General features: G+C 42.2%; 1 protein-coding gene across 1 annotated transcript; it reads left to right on the top strand.

The window, feature by feature from the left end:
- The first annotated feature begins 993 nt into the window (after positions 1 to 993).
- On the top strand, positions 994 to 19639 carry LOC137294180 (leucine-rich repeat-containing protein 74B-like). The gene is made up of 13 exons (XM_067825171.1): positions 994 to 1565; positions 9237 to 9675; positions 11111 to 11280; positions 11889 to 11996; positions 12261 to 12354; positions 13058 to 13107; positions 13771 to 13852; positions 14446 to 14531; positions 14962 to 15156; positions 15964 to 16059; positions 16382 to 16657; positions 17361 to 17446; positions 18140 to 19639. The coding sequence occupies exons 1-13, from the start codon at positions 1518 to 1520 to the stop codon at positions 18201 to 18203; spliced, it is 1794 nt and encodes a 597-aa protein (XP_067681272.1). The 5' UTR covers positions 994 to 1517; the 3' UTR covers positions 18204 to 19639.
- Positions 19640 to 21273: the final 1634 nt, after the last annotated feature.

Here is a 21273-nt window from a genome sequence, read left to right on the forward strand (position 1 = left end):
TAATGTAATCATAAAGTTGATTTGGTATAAAATGATCGTTTATTGTTGTAGCGAAAATACGATCCTTTATCTATACATGGTGCTTTATACACAATTGGCTGCCTTCACAATATGCATGACAGCGTCCGTCTAAACTGGTTGAAGATACAGCCCATCCTCCTCACCCGATACTAAACCTGTTTGGGCTGGAGTAGCCCTGTGTAAAACTACCGTGAGGCTTAGAATCGGTATGCTTTCCCGTTGCCATTTCTCAACACCATGGGGAGTATACAACCGAGACCTAAATGTTCTAACATCAACCTGACGTTTCAGGCACTCATTACTGCTGGATGAAAACAGGCTCTTTTGGACCAAGCCTGCTTCTTCCTGAAGTCTAGGGTTCGACGCCTTAATAGTTCAGGCACTGCTGACTTTTTTTCTATGCAGACGGTTCTTTGCCTCGTTACAGTTGGTAGACTGTCATTACACGGCAATAAGCTCCCATTACTCGCCTGATTGGATCGGTCGGTTAGTATCGATTTGACGATATGGAACCACCTGGTCAGCTCTGATATAGATCGGGAGTCTAGCGCAATCGAATTTCATGATGCTAAACAAGACTCGTCACCACGGCAACTTATTAGTCAATTTCCGGAGTGTGTGGAACGCACAGGTGGCTGGACAAGCCTTGGATAAAGTGTTTTGGTAAAGACGACCCTGTTGCTTGGGCAAGGTGTGATTGTTCTAATGAATACATCTGATGTGTGTCAGCTGAAATGAATGATATACCATAAATAAATTACAAAACATACGCATCAAATGATAAACTCCCTAAGTTGACAAAGAAAATGTATTCTTATCCCATTAATAGATATGATTAATAAAATACTATACTGGGGTTCCTGGTCTGAAGTTAACTAATCTAAAATCAGAAGCGGTAGAGTTAAAGCTACACAGATTATCCCAAGATTGACGCCATATGTATGTGATTCGGGTGCTATTACTCAAGGCACTGGTGTGTGTCGTGTCTGGCTCGTTACCTGTAATACCGCCACAGTCTATACACAGCTCTAATCCTCTCTTGTTAGTACCAGGCCAAGTGTTAGTCAAAACCAGCATTAAATGATCATATGATAATGCCCATGCATGTACACCAGTGGTTAATCAAGTCTGTTCGCGTTCAGCCAACGCATTGCCTTTATCGCTCTCCTACCACGAACAAAACTTTGAAATGAGCCGCATGATAGACGCCCGCCATGAAGGGCAGTGAGCCTGTGTACCCGCTATAGACAACGGTGGCCCGTGTCTTTAAACCAACACAGGTGATTGGATTTTACCTGGCCACTATACGCGTGTATACCTCGGCAGCCAGCACGGTGTATTGTCTCTAAGCGGAGATTCAGTTACTAATGCAATGTGTTACTCGGATCTACCTGTAGTTTACCTGGACACGAACTTGTATGTGACGTTTTGGTAGGGGAGAGTTGAGAGTTTACACTCAAACTTGGTCTACAGGAATGTGCCATCTCTAAATCAACATGAGTGACACTGATCGGAATATGGATAACCTCACGCCTACCTCACAGGTAAGATCTACCGGGTTACCATAGCAACGGGGACGCTAAGGGAAAACGTGCTTCCGTTATGATAATGTTATACATATCATAAGTTGCGATTTGTAGTTGGTAAGTAATGCCCGATGAATGTACTGTTATTGGCTCGACTAACGTATCGCGGCTGTCTATTTTCGCCTGTGTTTATTGTCCCGGATTATGCGTTCCCTGGAAGCGGCGATCTAATATACTACTGACCGACATAACAACTCGGTTCTGACACAGTCTGAAAGAGATTAGCTTACTTACAGTATAGTTCTTACCGAGGAGTCTGCGTTAGCCTTGTCTCTCGTGGAAGTAATATATACGTGAGGACAACGTTGCTGAGGGGATACATCTGACCGTCCGTTCGCCATTCACATCATGGTAGCGTTCATATATCATCATGCACTATATGTACTTGCTTTCGTGTAATTGTAATTTAGTATGTCAACTAATGTTTAATACTACCGTGTCAGTGGTGTCCAGTGAAGATCGTACCGTAACTGACCACCTCTCTCTCTCTCTCTCTCTCTCTCTCTCTCTCTCTCTCTCTCTCTCTCTCTCTCTCTCTCTCTCTCTCTCTCTCTCTCTCTCTCTCTCTCTCTCTCTCTCTCTCTCTCTCTCTCTCTCTCTCTCTCTCTCTCTCTCAGGCGCGCTCACTCATTTGTAGGCGCCAGCCTGTACATCATCGGGCCCCAGTCTTGCAAACTAGTGGCTGATGGTATACTAAACAACGTCCACCAAGTCGGGACACGATGGCACAATCAAATCAGATCAGATCAGATTGTGCAGTCCATTTTTATCGAAATGCTTCCAGATGAGCCTTTTTATCAATGAGATATGTATATTTCACGCTCAAAGGCATGGATATGATGGATTATCGGATACCTAGAGACCAGTCTCAAACTGAATTCGACTATGTTCATACCAGGTACAACAAATATCACTTTGTCACCAATTCTAGGCCATGAATCTACAGCGAGAATGCTTGAACACGTGTGACACTCTATCAGCTACATGTATATGACGTCCCGGACACTGTAGCAGTTTGGTCCTGCACGTGCGTGCTATTTCCTTTATAAATTGTCGAGTATAGAAATAAGAAATATGTTATGAATATATAGTACAGAAATAAGCGCAGAGTCTCTTATCAGGTGCTGATAATGATTTCTGCCAATGTACATTTGAATGTATTCAGTTTCAGCATTCTCAAGACTCTCAAATCGTAGGTATCGTTAAAAAGTCGCAAAAGCAAACTAAACTTGGAACGGACCCCATCGAAGGTCCTGTAAAGGAACGGACCCCATCGAAGGTCCTGTAAAGGAACGGACCCCATCGAAGGTCCTGTAAAGGAACGGACCCTGTTGAAGGTCCTGTAAAGTGACCTTAGCCCTAAGATGATTACAACATCAATATGATACAGTGCAGACACACATGGCATTTCACAAGCAGTCGGTGATCACTACGCTGTTTTTCAAATTTTAAGGGATTTATCAACATGTTTTACCAAAATTGGAGATTTGCTCACAATATAAGATATATAGACTATGTAAATAACTCTCACCTTGAGAGAGAGGAGAAGGTATTCCAATTTTGAATATAAATTCTGTAAAGTATTGACCAGATTCAGAGCTGGAGTGTTTTCATGGCAAAATATTGATGTATCCCTACGGCTATATAAAAAATGTGAAATGTTTCTCGGGCATTGGCGCGTCACTTTTATTTGTGTGCGTAACATTTTTTTATTGCCATTTAAAAAATTATTTTTGACTTTGCCGCGTCCTGATTATCTATTTATCCAGTATAACAATGAGTGTCTGTAAGAACGAGCGCGGTTGAATCGACATCTCATTAACATGTGCTTAACGTTCCAAGCTGTACTTCTGAGAGAGAAAAAATAGAAATGTGTTCCTCTCTCATCAGTTTTTTTCTATAAAAAATAAAAATAAAGTCCCACCGCTCTCGTCACTTTTGAAAAAAATTACCCGAGAAACATATGTTTTTTATGCAGCCTAAGAAATCGTTCATTATGTAATATCACTTTTGGTTAAACATGTGTGACTTTTAATGAACTTTGGGATAGAATTTCGTCTAACAAGTGTGAAGTTAAAGTGATATCTTTCAGGAACATCTTTAAACAGAACAAAACTGAAGGCATTACCAATCGAACACGTTTAATTTAATACACTCATGCTGTCAGTCATCTGACTGACTAGTCCAGATTCGAATATTAACAGGGCGTCATCAGATATCTGAACATTGATAAGGGCGGCGGTAAACAACAAATTACCAAACAATCAGCGTCTTATTGTGGGAAATGTGGTCAGTCTCAGTACTATTCGTTACACGGTTTATACTGAGACTCCGTGTAAGCAGTGTAACAAATTGTACTAAGTTAACTTAGAGTGGAAATACGGTATGCATTGTGTAGCGGCAAACACGAAAGGGAGACGTTTGGCGCAGTCACGACAATCTTTCAAACACAGGTGTCACACTCCTGCAGAGAGAAGTTTGACAACAGCGTTTTGAACGAAACTAAAATTGATTTTATTTCAACATTACCAGGGTCACGTAAACAGACCGCACGAGCTTGTCTATTTTGTATTTACTTTTTGTGTTGTGTGAGCTGCTCTATACCAACCTGACATGCCTTTATATAAATCCCATGCCGCTCTATACTTGTACGGCAGTGTGTGTTGCTTGAATCTGTTTAATTCAGTGAGTGGGTCTATGTAGTTCCGTGTACAGTGTGTGTATACAAGGAGAGTGGGCCTGTACAATAGGGAGGATCTTGAGAAAGTCTGCTTCACTGGAGTATTAACACGAGCCGCAGACTTGAAACTGCTTACACTTTATTGTACACACAGTGATATTAACGGTCATAATACTTACTGTAGTCGGTAAAGCTACGAAAGCATATTAATTCGTAAATAATATTGCTTTAATATTTCGTCTTTTTGATGATCCTGTTAATGTATATTTCTAAATTTAATTTCCAGATTGCACTTTATGTATGTGCTCCTAGTTTGAGTGCACAGGAGCGTATATCGCCTAGAAACTGTTAGACAGACATATAGGTAGGGTCTATACCCCTATATGTCTTTCTAGCACTATTTCCAAGCGATACACGCCTCTGAATCCCGCATTTGCCCTGATGCTCGGGATGTCACTGGATTGTCTGGTCCAAATTTGACTATTTACAGACCGCCGTCATACAGATACAGTCTTGTGTGGTAATATACAGAATACAAACCAAACACGTTTGGACGTCAGAACATCAGAACATGTCTGTTTCTGTTTATATATACAATGCTGGCACGACGTCTGCATGAAACTGGAGTGTGAAAGGCGGTACACCTTCCTCTCCAGTGGTGACAGAGGGGTGTTCATGGCTAATTGTACTTTTCCCGTTTAGGCTCAAGGTCGCGCATCCCAGGGGCAACTTGGGTTCACTTTCTTGGACGATCACGTTTAAAATGATTGAAATACCACGTTAACAGATAGGACTATGTTCGGTTTCACAACGCTTGAAAGATTTTTCTTATTTAGATTATTTGTGACAAAAGTTTTCAGTTTTGATGTGAGTCTAACTACGGTACCTGTACACACGCGCGCGCGCGCGCGCACGCACGCACGCACACACACACACACACACACACAAACGCACGCACGCACACAAACCCACTGAACCAGTATTGCCAAAGTGTGTACTTTCACACTTGCCGGAGAGGTTATAACGCGAGTTGGCTTGCACGAAACAGAGAATAATCAAAATACGTTTAGCTACAGAGGTACAAATCCTGTAAACAAAATTGATTCTCATCAGTGCCTTACAATTCCTTAAGGTTTAATTACTCGTATGTATGCATCGACGCGTTTCATAGTAAGTAGATGATGTGAAACAAACTGATATATTTCATTGTAAAGAATTAAAGCACGAGGTTTCCTTAAACTCGTTACAAGAATAATCAGTTTTGCAATGATTTATTCATGTATCAAGTGTGTTAATCTCAGCACACCGGTATTGAACTCACTAGCCACAAACGTTTGTCGCTTCCAGACACGTTCAAGCACGACAAACCTGTTAGTGAGTGAGTTTAGTTTTACGCCGCACTCAGCAATATTCCAGCCATATGGCGGCGATCTGTAAATACTCGAGTCTGGACGAGATGATCCAGTGATCAATAACATGAGCATCGATCTGTGCAATTGGGAACCGATGACATGTGTCCACCAAGTCAGCGAGCCTGACCACCCGATCCCGTTAGTCGCCTCTTACGACAAGCATAGTCGCCTTTTATGGCAAGCATAGGTTGCTGAAGGCCTATTCTACCCCATGACCATCACAGGTCACATACCTGTTTGGTGTAAATACACTGATACATTGTGATCTGTCACCCGGCGTGTTGTGATCATGTGGCAGAACATCGATCTACGCAGTTTGGGTACGATGATACGTGTCAACCAAGTCAGCGAGCCTGACCACCCGATCCCGTCAGTTGCCTCCTACGACAAGCATGGGCTAATGAAGAGTGAGTGAGTTTAGTTTTACGCCGCATTTAGCAATATTCCAGCAAGATCACGGAGGGAGACGCCAGATGCAGTCCTTCCGGTTGAGACAAAGCTAACGCAGACTCCTCGGTAAGAACTACGCTGTAATTGAGCTAAGCTCTGTCAACCTGTGTCGGAACTGAGTTGTTTCGGTAGTATAGTGTATAAGCAGGTCAGTAGTATTTTAGATCGCCGCCTCCACGGAAGTGTTCTTGTGCAGACATTCTTATAGCACGGGTACGCGGGGTATTGTATGCGATGTAATTTTTATGCATTGTGGTATGTGTTGCCGATCAGATTTAAGATGAGAAAGTGATTAAACTCATTAATTACAAGCATTTGGTGACTTCCATCGACCAGTTAAAGCGACAACAGAACGCACATACACCACTCGTTTGTTTTTGATCTCACAAAGCATTCACATTGATGTTGAGAAACAGTAGACGCATCCTCGGACTATGAATCATAACGTATGTCGTGGTGAATACACCACTTAGTCATTTCTTATGGATGAGGATTGTTTCATATCTTGACACGATGAGATGACGTGTGGGTTAACGACCACTACACTTATACTGCGGTCTCTGTGTGCTTGCAAGCATGCTTATATTCAGATATAATGCCTGTCGCTAGGCAATCTTTTAACGTCTTTGGTTTGGACGCGACTGGGCTTCGCGCGATTGTGAGTTTTTCTCCCCGAGAAGTCGCACCGCTGTTGACACCACGTTATCACCTTGTAACTTAAGTGGAGGAAATCATCATCAAGCAAAGACACAGATTTCACCTGAATAAAACGTTAGAAATATTCAGCAGCGACTGCCTAATACAAGCATAAGGAACCTGTCACCACTTCAACTTATCAACAGAAACACGAAAACTGAGAATAACTGCTGAGGGTAAACGAAAGGACACAAAGACGTTTTGTTATCTTACAAAGTGTGTATTTTACCTGGATGACTTGAAGGACTGTCGTACCAGGTGAATGTATTGTCGAATGTTTACACAAATGCAATTCCAACGTTTACGTAGACTGTTTCTGTGCTGTGATAGGAATACACCCTAATTAGTGTTTTTATCAAACCAATATATATGAAAAGGGGAGTTTTATGAAACTAGTTTTGACTGGGCACGTGAGCGGTATATATGTCAACCACATTCGTGATCAACCCACGTATCACGACAATACTGCTGTATTTGCACCTGCCAGCATTACTGTTTCATGTTCAGAAAACTAAACTGGTTCATATAGCTTTGTTAATTAATTGTTAATTAAGGAACACACAACAAACCCATCGCCATTTCAAAACGTTGTGTGGTAGTACTCCATGTGCATATAGCTGGATTCAAATCTCGTCCTGTGTTCCGTGATGTTGCATAGCTGATACGTTAAATAAGATAATTTGTAGGTTATGTTTTCAGTTATATTGTGTGACAGTGCATTGGGAACCTAAGAGTTTGTTCGCCGACAGCGTGTTAATGATGATTGCATCACCTACATACCGAGTCGATGTCACGATACACCATGCACGTAGCGTTGTTCTGCATCTTGACAAAAAGTAAATGCAAATATAGTATAAATTTCTCTTGCCATGACGGCGGGGTATGTTTTTGCCATTTGTAAAGAGATGGCTACATAAACTCTATCAAAGTGTTAATGACACAAACGTTATACGTAACAACATAGACGTACTGAAATATGTCTTCACTTCCCATTCGCTTTGAGGCATGCCGCCAAAACGCAGACGACTATATCGGGCGATGTTTGCGAGTGAAGAACCGAATGATCGCACGTCTCAGATTAATTGCCCGATGCACGAAATACATCCGTGAATCATTTACATCTCAATCGGTAAATAAGCTGTGATGAAACTTTCATCTTGTGATTTGTGTGATTGCAGGATTGGCTGGCAATGAAAGCGTCAATAATAGAACTGTCTCCGATTGGATTAAGTGGCGTGAGCGTGACTGTTCTAAATACAGTTAAATCGGAATTATCGCAGACTGATTATTTATCGGCCGCTTTCCCAATTATATAAAGGCGGTCTTTAAATAATCGAGTCACGGTCTGACGGTCAGGTGGTTGACATATTGAACGTCAATATACGCAGTTGACATTCGACAACATTCACCAACTAAGTCAGCCAGTCTACCATCCAATCCCATTACATCGCATTAACTGCTTAAGACAGGTTGTTACACAGATATTCACGTTTTTATCGAGTGATGATAGCACATTGTTTTTCGCCAGCAGCAGAATGACCTGTCAGCAGGTAAAGCGAATGCCGCTTGTCTGTGAAGGGTGTAAACAAATTAGCTTCACACCTGTGTCGTATTACATGATATTCACGTGTTTATTGTAATGGTTATGTGTGATGACAAGCGTTCATAGGATGGTTAATTGTTTCTACGTTGATATATCTACATGTACGTACGTTTACGCGATGGTTAATTGTTTAGAGTGCCTACGGAGAAACGGGTTAGAACTGGTCTTAGTAACCCTTTGCTTGTCGTTAAAAGGGACTAATGAGATCGAGTGGTTAATTCAGGTTGGCTGACTTGTTTGTTTGTAATAATGCAGCATGCCTAATGCACAAGGTATATGAACGCATACTTTACAATCTTATCTTTTAGAACTCATACACACTACAAGATTTCTGGAAAATTCAATAAGCGCATATATTGAGTTTCTGAAAAGTCGGTTAGACTTAACTAGATTCTCCTGCTCTGTACATTAATTTATTTAAGCTCACGATCATGCCCAGAACCTGTTTCGTTATTTCGATTTGCATATGAGGACGTATTATGAAGTGTTATCTCGGTGACCTCTTTGTAATCACAAGGTACTGTATATCCCCTGCACCATCTGCATCACGAAAGCCGCCGATACTACACACGCGAGTTTACTGTTTAGATTTGATCGTGCGACGTCACACTCTAATGACGTATGTCGTTTGTTCATGCCATCAACCACTTGAGTCTTGCGTTTGCTTACATTGCTGGAGTACAGGACACAGCATCACTTCATTCTCTGGTTGTACTGCTCCATAACCTCGCAAAATCTGATTCGTGTCCTCTTTAATCTCTCTTTGAATGTCTGTTCTTTTCTTGCAGTCTGACCCTAAATCTGATGTCGACTCTCTTAAGCCCCCAAGTGCTGGACAGGATGATACCAATCCTCCTAGTTCGAGGCCAACATCACAGGGTCGAATACCCACACTAGGCGGACGGGCAACACTCAGCCGCACCCCCGTGTCTATGTTGGAGCAACAGCAGGATGAGGATGAGTCTGTACTTATAACGGAAGTGAAAGATCAAGCCGAGGAAGAACCCGAGAGAGAAAGAAATCTTCTTCCGGTGGCAGAAATCGAAGAACGGCCGACAGAAGAAGGGGAAGAGGAAGAAGAAGAAGAACTGAAAATATCGGACGATGGGGGAAGCCGGGAAGATGAGGAAGAGGCTTTTGAAGGCGATGTTTTTCAACATGTAACCATAGAAACTGTTGACGTGGAACCAAAAGAAGAGGACTTTGATACTGATCTTGAGGAAGAATGTGAGCCTCAAAATATTTTAATCATGACACTATCACTACATTGACGAGGCTCCCATCCAAAACGCTATCTCAGAACTCCCAACTACTGTATGTCCACCGATCAGAATATTCAGTTGAGAGCCCTGGTTTGAGAACGTCATTGACACTATATTAGTGGATACCATATGCTTTTACCAGTATTTACGTATATCCATTTCACGACAAAGTGTTGACGCTACATGCTGATGACGTTAATGCTGCCATTGTCGAGACACCAAGAAAGTAAGACCGAGATGGGCCTCAGTGAATTAAGTACAAGTAACAAATCAGCGTTTAACAATCTTTCTTTAACAGCTCAAAGTATGCCTGCATTCAGGATTTTGACGACACTACCCCTACCCTAACTCTAGTCCCTACATATAATTAGGTACACTGATTGCTACCTTACTTAAATGCAGGTTAAATGCAAGCTATATCTCCACTCGTATAACTGCGTGTTTAAAATTACTCAGGTTGAGGTTTTAACTCGAATAATTGGACGTACAAAACACTCAGTGTTTGGGCTCGACACCTATAATTGCAAATTCAATAAACGCTCAATTTTACGTTGGGTAAACAAACGCTCTCCTGTTACGCTAAATCTATTGTCATTTAGCAGAATGGGGCAATTGTCAGGAACGATTAACGGTGTAATAGTTTCCAGTTTCCACGCTAGTCTTGAGTGGTTTCCTGCCGACCGATCTGTCACGATAGGTCTCAATGCCAAGTCTGTCTCTGTGAAACGGCCACTGAAGACGTGAGCCTAGGGAGGGATGCAACGGGGAAAAGTAAGGTGTCTTAATCGTAAACAAGTGCATTCACGGTTTATGTGTTCCTACAGTCAAATACAAGATAGCAGTACATAAAATCAAGTGGAAGTAGCGTCCTGTGAGGATGCACTGCGTTGTGTACGTCTTATACACGCTGTAAGTGCTTACTTTATATGTTTTCAGTACTTCTTATTATTAAGTGGACTATGTTTATGTTTTCTCCACTTTAATTGTACTGTTGTCCCTGGCCAAGTATTTGTGTGTGGCCAGCTGTTCAAACTTCAGTTATCATTCTGATGTATGTCACTTGCGATTTAGGAAATGCTGGTCACGTTATCTGTCGGTTTTTCTGTTACGAGAAACATTTTAATGAAGTAAAACCATCATATATTTCACATCATTCTCTTCCGCTTTTCACGTGGAAATTCGCTTCCAGGTGCTACGTTCCAAAGTGTAATCTTTTCATCCATATCATACAAACCATATACATTTTCACTGATAAGATTTATAACTGTGTAAACGAGGCTGTTGCTTTTGATCTGTTTCACACACAAGCTCACGATTTCTAAACTAAACGCCTGATCAACAAGTGCTGTAATGATGTGGATGTAAACACTAACTCGCCATGTCCTCATCTGTGTTGGCAGTGCCCGTGGACGAAGAGGACCCCGTGAAGTGTGAATACGTGAAAATCTGTGACCGACTCGGCCTCGTACCCATCTCCTACTTTGTCCGGCACATCAACGACCGCGACATCGCCATGAAGTACCACGGACTCGGTCCGTCTGAGGCAAAGGCCATGGCGCTTGTGTTGAAGGTAACGATTGAATTCGTTCTAGCAAAAAAAAATCCCTTCATATTTTTGCTTGACCATATAGAGAATTCATCCTGTGTATCTTTCAAGATGAAATACAATAACACCAAGTGAGATGTGCAAATAATTACTGGATGTATTATTTTTTGCCTTAGTTTCGCTAGAAAAATAAAATGACTATTTGCTTGGCATCCTGAAAATATCTCCAGTCCCAACAATGCTTCTACATACATAATACTGATCTTTCAATTCTGAAGAAACTTGGTCTCTGATTTCTCTTTCTCATGTATATCGGGATATCTGATTGGAGGCAGTCACAAAGAGACAGTGAATAAAAGATCCGCAACTGTCTGATGCTCGTAAAGGCCAATGATCCATATTCACGTGCGTTAGGACACAAGCAATATATTATTATCCAATCCCACAAAGAGAACTCCGTCACACCGTGAGTTCGTGAGAAGCACATCGCAATGGCGGCTTCTGCGTGGACAATGGTGTCGTCTGACCGAGCAACCGGATGTTGCAGTGGTTCAGTATTTGTGTGAATAATAATCACTGGATGGACAGACACCCTGGTTCTGGAGTAATGTCGTCCCTTTACAATGTTTCAGGACAATATCAACCTGGAGAAACTAGACATCTCTGGAAACTGGATCGACTCCGAGGGTGGTTACGCCATGTCTCGGATGCTGGAGGAGAACGACTACATCACTGAGATGGTAAGAGGCTGTAGACGCCTTGACTCTGCTGGGGAAACAAGGATATTGGATCTGATGGCGAAATCGTCTGTACCAGATCATCTCCGTCACCATCATAACAAACTACCTGTTTGACACTGATCATTCGATTCTTCACCGTGAGAAGCCTATTCTTGATGTCCCACGGTCAGATGAAGTTGTGTCAAAAGTGGAAGTATTTTCCAGATATGTAAAAGACACTACATCTCACTGCAACCAAATAGGTTATTTTTGTTTATGTCCTAGGCCATGGCTGACAACAAGCTTGGTAATGAAGGCGGCCTCCACGTGTGTCGAATGTTGGGCACAAACGCTGGACTTCGGCGAATTGATCTGGCAGGTGAGTTACTGAACAGTATAGGTTAGGTTGGGGGAGGGGGTGGGGGTGGGGGGTGGGGGGGTGGGTTTGCTGTACACTATGGGTTACTTTAGTTGGGTCACTGCACACCCGTGAAGATCCGGTTAGAAATGGTCTTCAGCAACCAATGCTTGTTGTAAGGGGCGACCGACGGGATCGGGTGAACAGGCTCGCTAACTTGGTTCACACATGCTATAGTATCCCTGTTGCTTAGATCGATGCTCATAACCTCGATCATTAGATTGTATGGTCCAGACTTGATTATTTGCAGACACCGATATATAGCTGGAAAATTGCTGAATGCGGCGTTAAACAACAACCAACCAACCATTACACACAGTAGTTTAGGTGAGTTGTGTTAGGGTACAGTACAGGTCAGCTTTGTTGTGTGATGGTACAGTGCAGGTCCGCTTTGTTGTGTGACTGTACAATACAGGCCAGCTTTGTTGTGTGACTGTACAATACAGCTTGGCTTAGTTGAGTTACCTTACATCATGAAACATTTAAAAAAAACATTATACCTGACTCACACTGATCATCATCTACCTTCAAAGGAAATGAGCTGTATTTCCTGTATCCAGTGTTTTCTATAGATAACAGAATACGACTCGGTAATAATAGTAAGGGACGTAATGCTGGTCCCAAACACTTGTGATGTAATCTTTGGTGGCATTTCTTTTCGCAGGCAACATGTTTGAAGACAGAGTGGCCGAGCAGTTTGCGGAAGTTCTGGAAGTATGTTCCAGAGGGATGAACCTATTACCCTAACCGATTACTCGAGACCAACAAGCAGTTATATTGTCCAACAGTTGTTAAAATGGACCTTCATAATATGAACAAGGCACAGATATGTTCACATGATAACTTCAACGATTCGATACATACACATAGATACACAAATGACTATTGCTAATCCTTCCAGTGGGTGATTTTATTTGAACCATCAATACCTGTCAGTAGTCGGGATCAGTGAAACATAATCTGGTTACTCATAGCAACCATCAGATCCCAAAGTCACTTGTAGCTGTAATCACTTGCATTACTGGTGACATAATATTCCCAGGTGTACATGCGCAGGTAGTCTGTCTCACAGTCCCTGAACCACATTATTTGCCTAATGCTAAGCCTCCTCTGCAGTGCTAAAGCTAAAGCTAAAGCAAGTCTAGATTTCTTTAGGTTCTGAATGTTTGGTCTCCCTGGGGCTCCTTTCAATTAAAATGGGTTTGTTTGTTACTGTCAAAATTATATATATTCAGAGACTAAGCCTTAGTCTAGTGTGCAGATTCCATTCCAGGGTTCATGCTCTCCTCCAGTCGATTACGTTTGTCACATACATGTTTGGGTAGATATATTTGGGGGGTATCTTTTTTAGTTTTAAATTAAAGGAATTCCTTTCAGAATAATAAATATCTGCGGGAGCTGGACTTGAGCAGGAACAAGTTTGGGCAGCTCTCCGGTTGTCTGCTGGGACCAGCTATAGGTGTGTTGTTAGACATGTATACTGATGTAGGCCATGACACCTATACTAATGCACGTCCTAAATATCCGTTTCTCCGTCTAGAAGGATTTGGTCCAATTGCACTCTAAGAAGCATTACCAATACAAATGTCTTTTAGAAAGTAAATGTTAGAAATGACATATTTAGGTTTACACTCTCTTGGTAAGATATAAGTTCACGTACTTGAGTTCCATTCGGGATTAGAACCCGGTCTCTCAGAGTGCTGCACCCAGTCGCCAGCAAGCAAATTCAGCGATATAACCCACTTGACCACCGTGCCTTCCCAAAATATGTTTAGACCACGTACTTTGTGTAAGTCCCAGACAAGTGTATATTGTCACCGCTGCTGTAGACGAAAACTAACTACACACAAGACACTTTAGGTTTCAGAATTAACAAATGTTATAATGGGGATAATACTTTCACAGTCAATTACAAATTCTAAGGTTTTTAGGATGGAGTCTCATAAGGAATTGACCCTTATCGTCAGCACACAAAGTCAGCTTTCCAACCTACCTAGTTCCTACTAAACTGGATTGAGTTTTCAGCTGGATGAAACTGACATCTTCTTTCAGGTGCAAACGACACTTTAGACGTCCTTGACCTTAGCTGGAATCACTTACGTCAACAGGGAGCCATTGCAGTGGCTGCGGGCATAAAGGTGAGTTACAAACATAACATCACTTACTTCTTCCAAAAAGAATTCAAGAACGTGACATTATTTCGGTCGATGCATGTCAAGGGAAAAATCATTATACCAGTCTATTAAATAACGCTTTCGGTAAATCCGCAGTCGCTTTCGTATAGAGTATTGGGTCGGTTTGTATGGCTTTGCACAATATGCAACAGTTGTTTCTATTCAATATGTGCCCTTCCTAAATGTCTACCATGGGCTTAATCTGGGTTTGGACGTTTCATTCACAAATGGGTCATTATTCTTTATTTAGCATAAGTCTTAAATTCGTGAATTCCTGGTAATCACAACATATGTTTTCATGTTCGGTGAAAATTGCCTTGTGTCTGACAGCTGTCAATTTCGAAAAGAGGTCAAGAACTAAGAATGACTTCTTGTCGAACAATGTTACTTCCAGGAAAACTGTCGTCTGAAAATATGTCGTCTGGCCTGGAACGGGTTCGGCCCGGAAGGTGGCGCCGCCCTGGCCGAGGCTTTGGGGAACCACGAATCTCTGCTGGAAATAGACATGACTGGCAACCGACTCAATCAGGACACCGCACTCAAAGTGGCCAAGGCCCTGTCTACGAACGATGTCCTGAGAATATTGAGAGTAAGGATATCGCATTAAATGCTGTTGAACCAGTTCGGGGTGAACTGGTATCTAACATGCGTAACTGATACCAGGTAGAAATTGTCCCCCGCAAGAGTAAGTAAGTGCATGAACAGAGTGTAGCATTTCTTAGAACATTTGCATGAGTGCATGGTGTGGGAGGAAGCCCGTAGTAATGAAGGTAGCGCATGCTGGTACTTGTCTGGCTTGGCATATATTCATGCTATGGATCACTGTTATCTTTTGCGATAATTGCTGGGAGGTGAGATATGGATATACTGCAGTATGTCTGCGGCATAACGTAACACACAGTTGCATGTTCCTTGTGTTATTTTACCATTCGTCCACCTTTCTTTCAAGCACTTTATTGTCGACCATTTTGAAACAAAACGTGTTTGCACAACTGTTGGAGCACTGAAGAACATACTGTGTTTTAACAACAAAGTTTCATGGAGACTGTTAAAGACAGATCTTATATGGTATCTGGTTAACAAATGTTGTCATATAATCTGAGGAAAACTGGACAATATACATTGTAATACTTACTGAAATAGATGCATGTAGACACCTCAAAATGAAGAGTTTCACCTTCATCGTGCTCATCATGAGGTCACTTTTAGCGAATATGAGCTCTAAATCTATCGTAATCGTCTATGTCGAGGTGTGGGATTTATGAACACCTTGGCGCTAAAGTTCTTTTGTACAACGCTCCCCTGATCACGAATATGGATGGGTGTATGTTAAAACTAACTAAATCTCTTAAACTAATATTGTTATGACCATCTTGTTTTGTATTTGTTTATTCAGATGGGCAACAACCTCATAACATCTGCAGGTGCAATAGCTCTGGCCACGGCAATAAACCAGTCGGAGAGTTCAGAAATAGAGGAGTTGGATTTGACGGTGAGTACTGATGTAGACCCATCTCACAGAAGAAGGGTGAGGTGGGTCTGATGGTGAATGTTGATAGAGACCTATCTCACAATGCAAGGGGAGGTGGATCCATCTCATAGAAGTAAGGGGAGCTGGATTTCACGGTGAGTACTGACATCGACCCATCTCACTGAAATAGGTGGTGGTGAATGTTGATACAGACCCATCTCACAGCACAAGAGGAGGTGGACCTGACTGTGAGAAGTGATATACACCCTCTTAGTTGAAGAATATGTCATCCACATAAAATTTGCTGCTACATGTTACATAACACACGGGTTTCTATGTACAGGACGTTCCAGTAGAATACGAATTTTTGCGCATCCTTGAAGACATCCGGGGGAAGAAGCCAACTTTCAAGGTCAGCCACGGGCCAGTAATGCGTGCTGGAAATACACTAGACGATCTGGGCAAAAAAGGTATTGACCCTTTCAAAAAGAAGGAACCTGTGATCATCCTGAAGGAACACATCGTCGTGAATGACATGCGACTGGTCGACATCCTCAAGAGATACGATCCCGACGGACTTCTTAGCGTATCGCCTGAGGACTTCGTGGCAGCGCTTGATGTAAACTCTCTCTCTTTCATATGTTTATGTATTGGTCTTAAGTATGCTAATATGTTACATTTAGGATTACACTTTCTTATGCATTCATTAGGCTAATAGGTATGAAAATGTTCATTTTATTTAGATATGGGCACGGGCCTCTTCTGCACAGTTTTCTTTATGTAATACCATGCCGAATGGTTTTAAATATGAAGAGCCTTAAGAATATTTGAATATCTTACCACTTATATTTTAATGCTGTTGTGTAAAACGTGTAGGCTATGTGTGTTTTGCTATTTGTGTGTGGCTTACAAAGAAGAGGAACATACACAGGAGTTTAGCACACTCAATGTGTCCATTTAATAATGTGCCTATTTATATAGCTCCACACAAGGTAACCTGATAAAATTAACAATCACAGCACATTACTACCCTGGATAACCCAAGCTGCAATCACACGACTTATCCCGCCAAGTACCCATTTTCTGCTTGGTGAACAGACAATTTTTGCCTGAACCTTTGGCTAAGGTGAGACCACGTGTATCACCCCTGACATTGTGAGATGAGTGGTCATTTGTGTATGATAAACCTGATAAACTGACTACAATTGCATTGTCACAGGATGATCCCTAGTCGAGCACAGGAAGATCCCCGGTCCACAAAAAGTAGTACAGTGAATCTAGTGTGACAAGTCTTGCATTTACCTAGGTGTTCTCTTTCCCAGGAGCTAGCGGTACCCTACAACCGGGTTCAACTTGAGGAAGCTGTTCACAAGCTGGCCAAGGATCAGTCAGGCAGGATATATTTCGGGTGTGTTTCATCTTAACTAGCCAAGTCACCAGGCAGTAGAGGTCATGGGCACCAACCCTGACACCTACTGATTAGATAATTAGTATCCAGACGAAACATGAAGATTAATTAGTCTATATCTATATGTTAAGGTGATATTAGGTACGACCCAATCTACCTGGTGATATTTGGGTTGTATCTCATAGTGAGTGGGTGAGTTTAGTTTTACGCCGCACACAGCAATATTCCAGCTATATGGCGGCGGTCTGTAAATAATCGAGTCTGGGCCAGACAATCCAGTGATCAACAATATGAGCATCGATCTACGCAATTGGGAACCAATGACATGTGTCAACCAAGTCAGCGAGCCTGACCACCCGATCCCGTTAGTCGCCTCTTACGACAAGCATAGTCTCCTTTTATGGTAAGCATGGGTTGCTGAAGGCCTATTCTACCCCGGAACCTTCACGGGTTGTATCTCATAGCTTCAGGGTAGTACCTCTATTTAGACTAAACTTGAATGCCACAATACCTGTTGCCATCGGGTTAGCCAAGTGGGTAAAATGGTTTTTCATTAGGAGGGACATCCAGGTTCATTGGGTACATTGTGAGTAGCCTATTTCGAATGTTCCCCGCAGTGAAAATGCTGAGATATTGAGATAGTTACAGCATACGCCTTCTCTTTCACTCACTCTCCTATGCTGTTCATTTCAGTGACTTCATCCCTGACAAAGAAGAGGACAAGAAGGTGAAACACATTCCCGAGTCAGAACCGTGATGGACGGACGCTCGTATCGGACGTCTACCCGTGCCACTGAATACTGTTACTCGCACCATCATGTTCATTACCCCTCTATATCGACTGTTCGTTATTGTGAAATCCGGTTAGAAGGAAGGATCTACCGCAAAATGCCACATGATCACCACTTACCGTACAACAATCGTAACTAACATCATTTGGTTATTCCTATGTGTAGAGGTCGCACTTTGGTCATATGCAATGTTGGTTGTATCTTGGGACAAAATGAAAGAGTATCTTCGAACTGCATGAAAGTTGGTCATGGGGCTGTGTGAATGTGGATGGGTGGCTCCTCACATCGTTAGTTGTTCAATTTACCGGCCTGGACCCCTACTCATTGAAGAAACATCACAACACGTCAACTGCGTTTACAATATTTCGGCTGTAATGAAGTAATATATATTGGCCAAGCACTAGCACCCAGGAGATTCTGGCAGAGAATGTTTCTCAAGTGTTCTTTGGCTGTACCACAAGCTCGGTGCAAAGTGGTCAGGTTGAGTGACGTGCTCCGGTCTCATCCATCCCAGGAAGACGGCGATGCTTGCAATTACAATTTGGGTTTTTGCAGATATTCCTTTGTAGACTTCAACCTAGGTGTAAACATGGGATATGACATGGGATAACTCATCGTTATCTCGAACTCACAACTCGGGTTACTCCATGGTGTTCGTGTCATCCATCCAATCGATCCTTTAGGTCACGTTTACTTTGTGTTTGTTGTGGGCTTCTTCATGAACTACATGTTTGCTAAACACAACTGACATGAACTTATATTTCACATCATATTAATTTCATGTAAAGTGTATTCTACTATATCTATATGTCATTTTCCGCGTGTAATCGTCTGTGATATGACAGTTATCTTTGTGGTAAACTTAAACATAAACAAAAGAATGTGCACCCTAGAAAATTGGATTTTCCCAGATATTTACAAGCGTTATCAAACACTTACGTCAAAAAACATAAACAGACATATAAAATATACATCCTCATCCTCATCGAATAACCAATTCTTGTTGGTTTCATTTCAGCCAGCCATGGTTGTGTAATTTCTTTTTGCCGAGCAGTTTGTTCTGATGGTGCCAGTTTTGATCAAGGTGGTCATGCTTAGGTTTGGGATTATATGGAGCAATGAATCAACCTTCTGATGTAAGCTTCAGATGTTTATGTGATTGGGAACCCCAGTCCTGGTGCGTATAACTCGCTGCTTTGCCTTTACGGGTGGCACTACACAAATGTTTTACATATGTCAACCTCAGGCGCACAACCATCTGAAGATGGCATGTAAGGAGGAACTATTTCGACACATAGTGGACAAGTTTAGGCCACTTGACTCTGTGCATTTAGAGGACCATTGGTTGAAGTCACATCACATGGTGATTATTACAGAAATAAAGGAGTTGCTTTGTTACCTGTGCCCTGAGCCATGACTACAGCGCGTTCCTTACATTGATGACTATAGTGGTGTACGTGATTCAAGAAACTGAGAATGGATTCAGTGGCACATAAACTATAAGCTGGTATATGTGCCAGAGATGTCACAGCTCTTTTGGTTGTATGGTTGTATGCGGCGCTTGTGTCTCTGGGACAGATACCAACCAAACACGCAGACTAATTCATTTGACTGTAGACTTTCTCAAACCAGACTGACCAGGCTGTAGTTTCAGAGCGTTGACTGACCAGAGCGTTGATCGTATGAGAATCACTCTCCTACGGACGAATCCAATGTAAGAATGTTAGAAGCAGCGGAGTCAGGATAAAGCCCATGTTTTTCGACTGACATCAGGATTACATGGTCACCACGTCCGTCTACGTAGACTTAATCTCAGTATCATTCTTTACACTCCTCGATTGAGTCTATCACACCCAAGTCGGAGGTCGTGTAAGGTAACCTTTGAGACTGATAAATCAGAACAACTTACCAAACCGTGAAAGCGCACATTCGCACTTACCTTTTGAACTTTTAACTCGGAAAGGTTTGTACTCGAACGATTCCGCATGTTATTTTCCGTAAGATCGCTTCCGGATGAAGCATGTGGAGTACGCTCGAACACTGTCTACAGATAGTAAACTGTCAACAGTGAGTAAACAGTCACTGAAAATAGCGGTTTTGTCAATATTCAAGGCTGTCAGCTTGCGGAAATGTTTGGCTGAGGGAAACCATGTCACCAGAAAGCCCAAAGCGTATATACTGCAAACCAAATATCTGTGTTTTATGTGGTATTTTCGTTTGTTGAGGGATCAGTATGAGTGACTGTGAAATTTTGTCAAGTCCCGCCAAACCTAAACAGTAGCCGTTGTCAGATTGGTTAAATCTGTTCGGCCGTTTCTTGTTTGATTGGGCGGTCATAGGTCGCTATGACGCAACCTCCTACTAGGGTTAGTTACATTCACAGTGGGAGTGTAACGAATAATACTGAGACTAAGTTTTCATAGACTGATCTTTGCTTGCGTAAACGCACACGCGTTTATTTAACGTCACTCTATTGCGTTATACTTGAATGCATTACCACTGGCGACACTATCGTGATTAAACAGCAGATATGTAAAGCACAGGCAGTGTTGTAGCTGCCATGTTGTATCTTAAAGCCGCCATGATGTAAGACGACTTCACCTCGCCAGTTCATATACAGTGTTGTAGCTGCTATGTTGTATCAGAAAGCCGCCATGATGTAAGACGACTTCACCTCGCCAGTTCACATACAGTGTTGTAGCTGCGATGTTGTATCAGAAAGCCGCCATGATGTAAGACGACTTCACCTCGCCAGTTCACATACAGTGTTGTAGCTGCGATGTTGTATCAGAAAGCCGCCATGATGTAAGACGACTTCACCTCGCCAGTTCACATACAGTGTTGTAGCTGCGATGTTGTATCTAAAAGCCGCCATGATGTAAGACGACTTCACCTCGACAGTTCATACAGTGTTGTAGCTGCGATGTTGTATCTTAAAGCCGCCATGATATAAGACGACTTCACCTCGCCAGTTCACATACAGTGTTGTAGCTGCTATGTTGTATTTGTATCAGAAAGCCGCCATGATGTAAGACG

The sequence above is a fragment of the Haliotis asinina genome, chromosome 8, assembly GCF_037392515.1.
Source record: "Haliotis asinina isolate JCU_RB_2024 chromosome 8, JCU_Hal_asi_v2, whole genome shotgun sequence".
Taxonomy (NCBI): Eukaryota; Metazoa; Mollusca; class Gastropoda; order Lepetellida; family Haliotidae; genus Haliotis; species Haliotis asinina.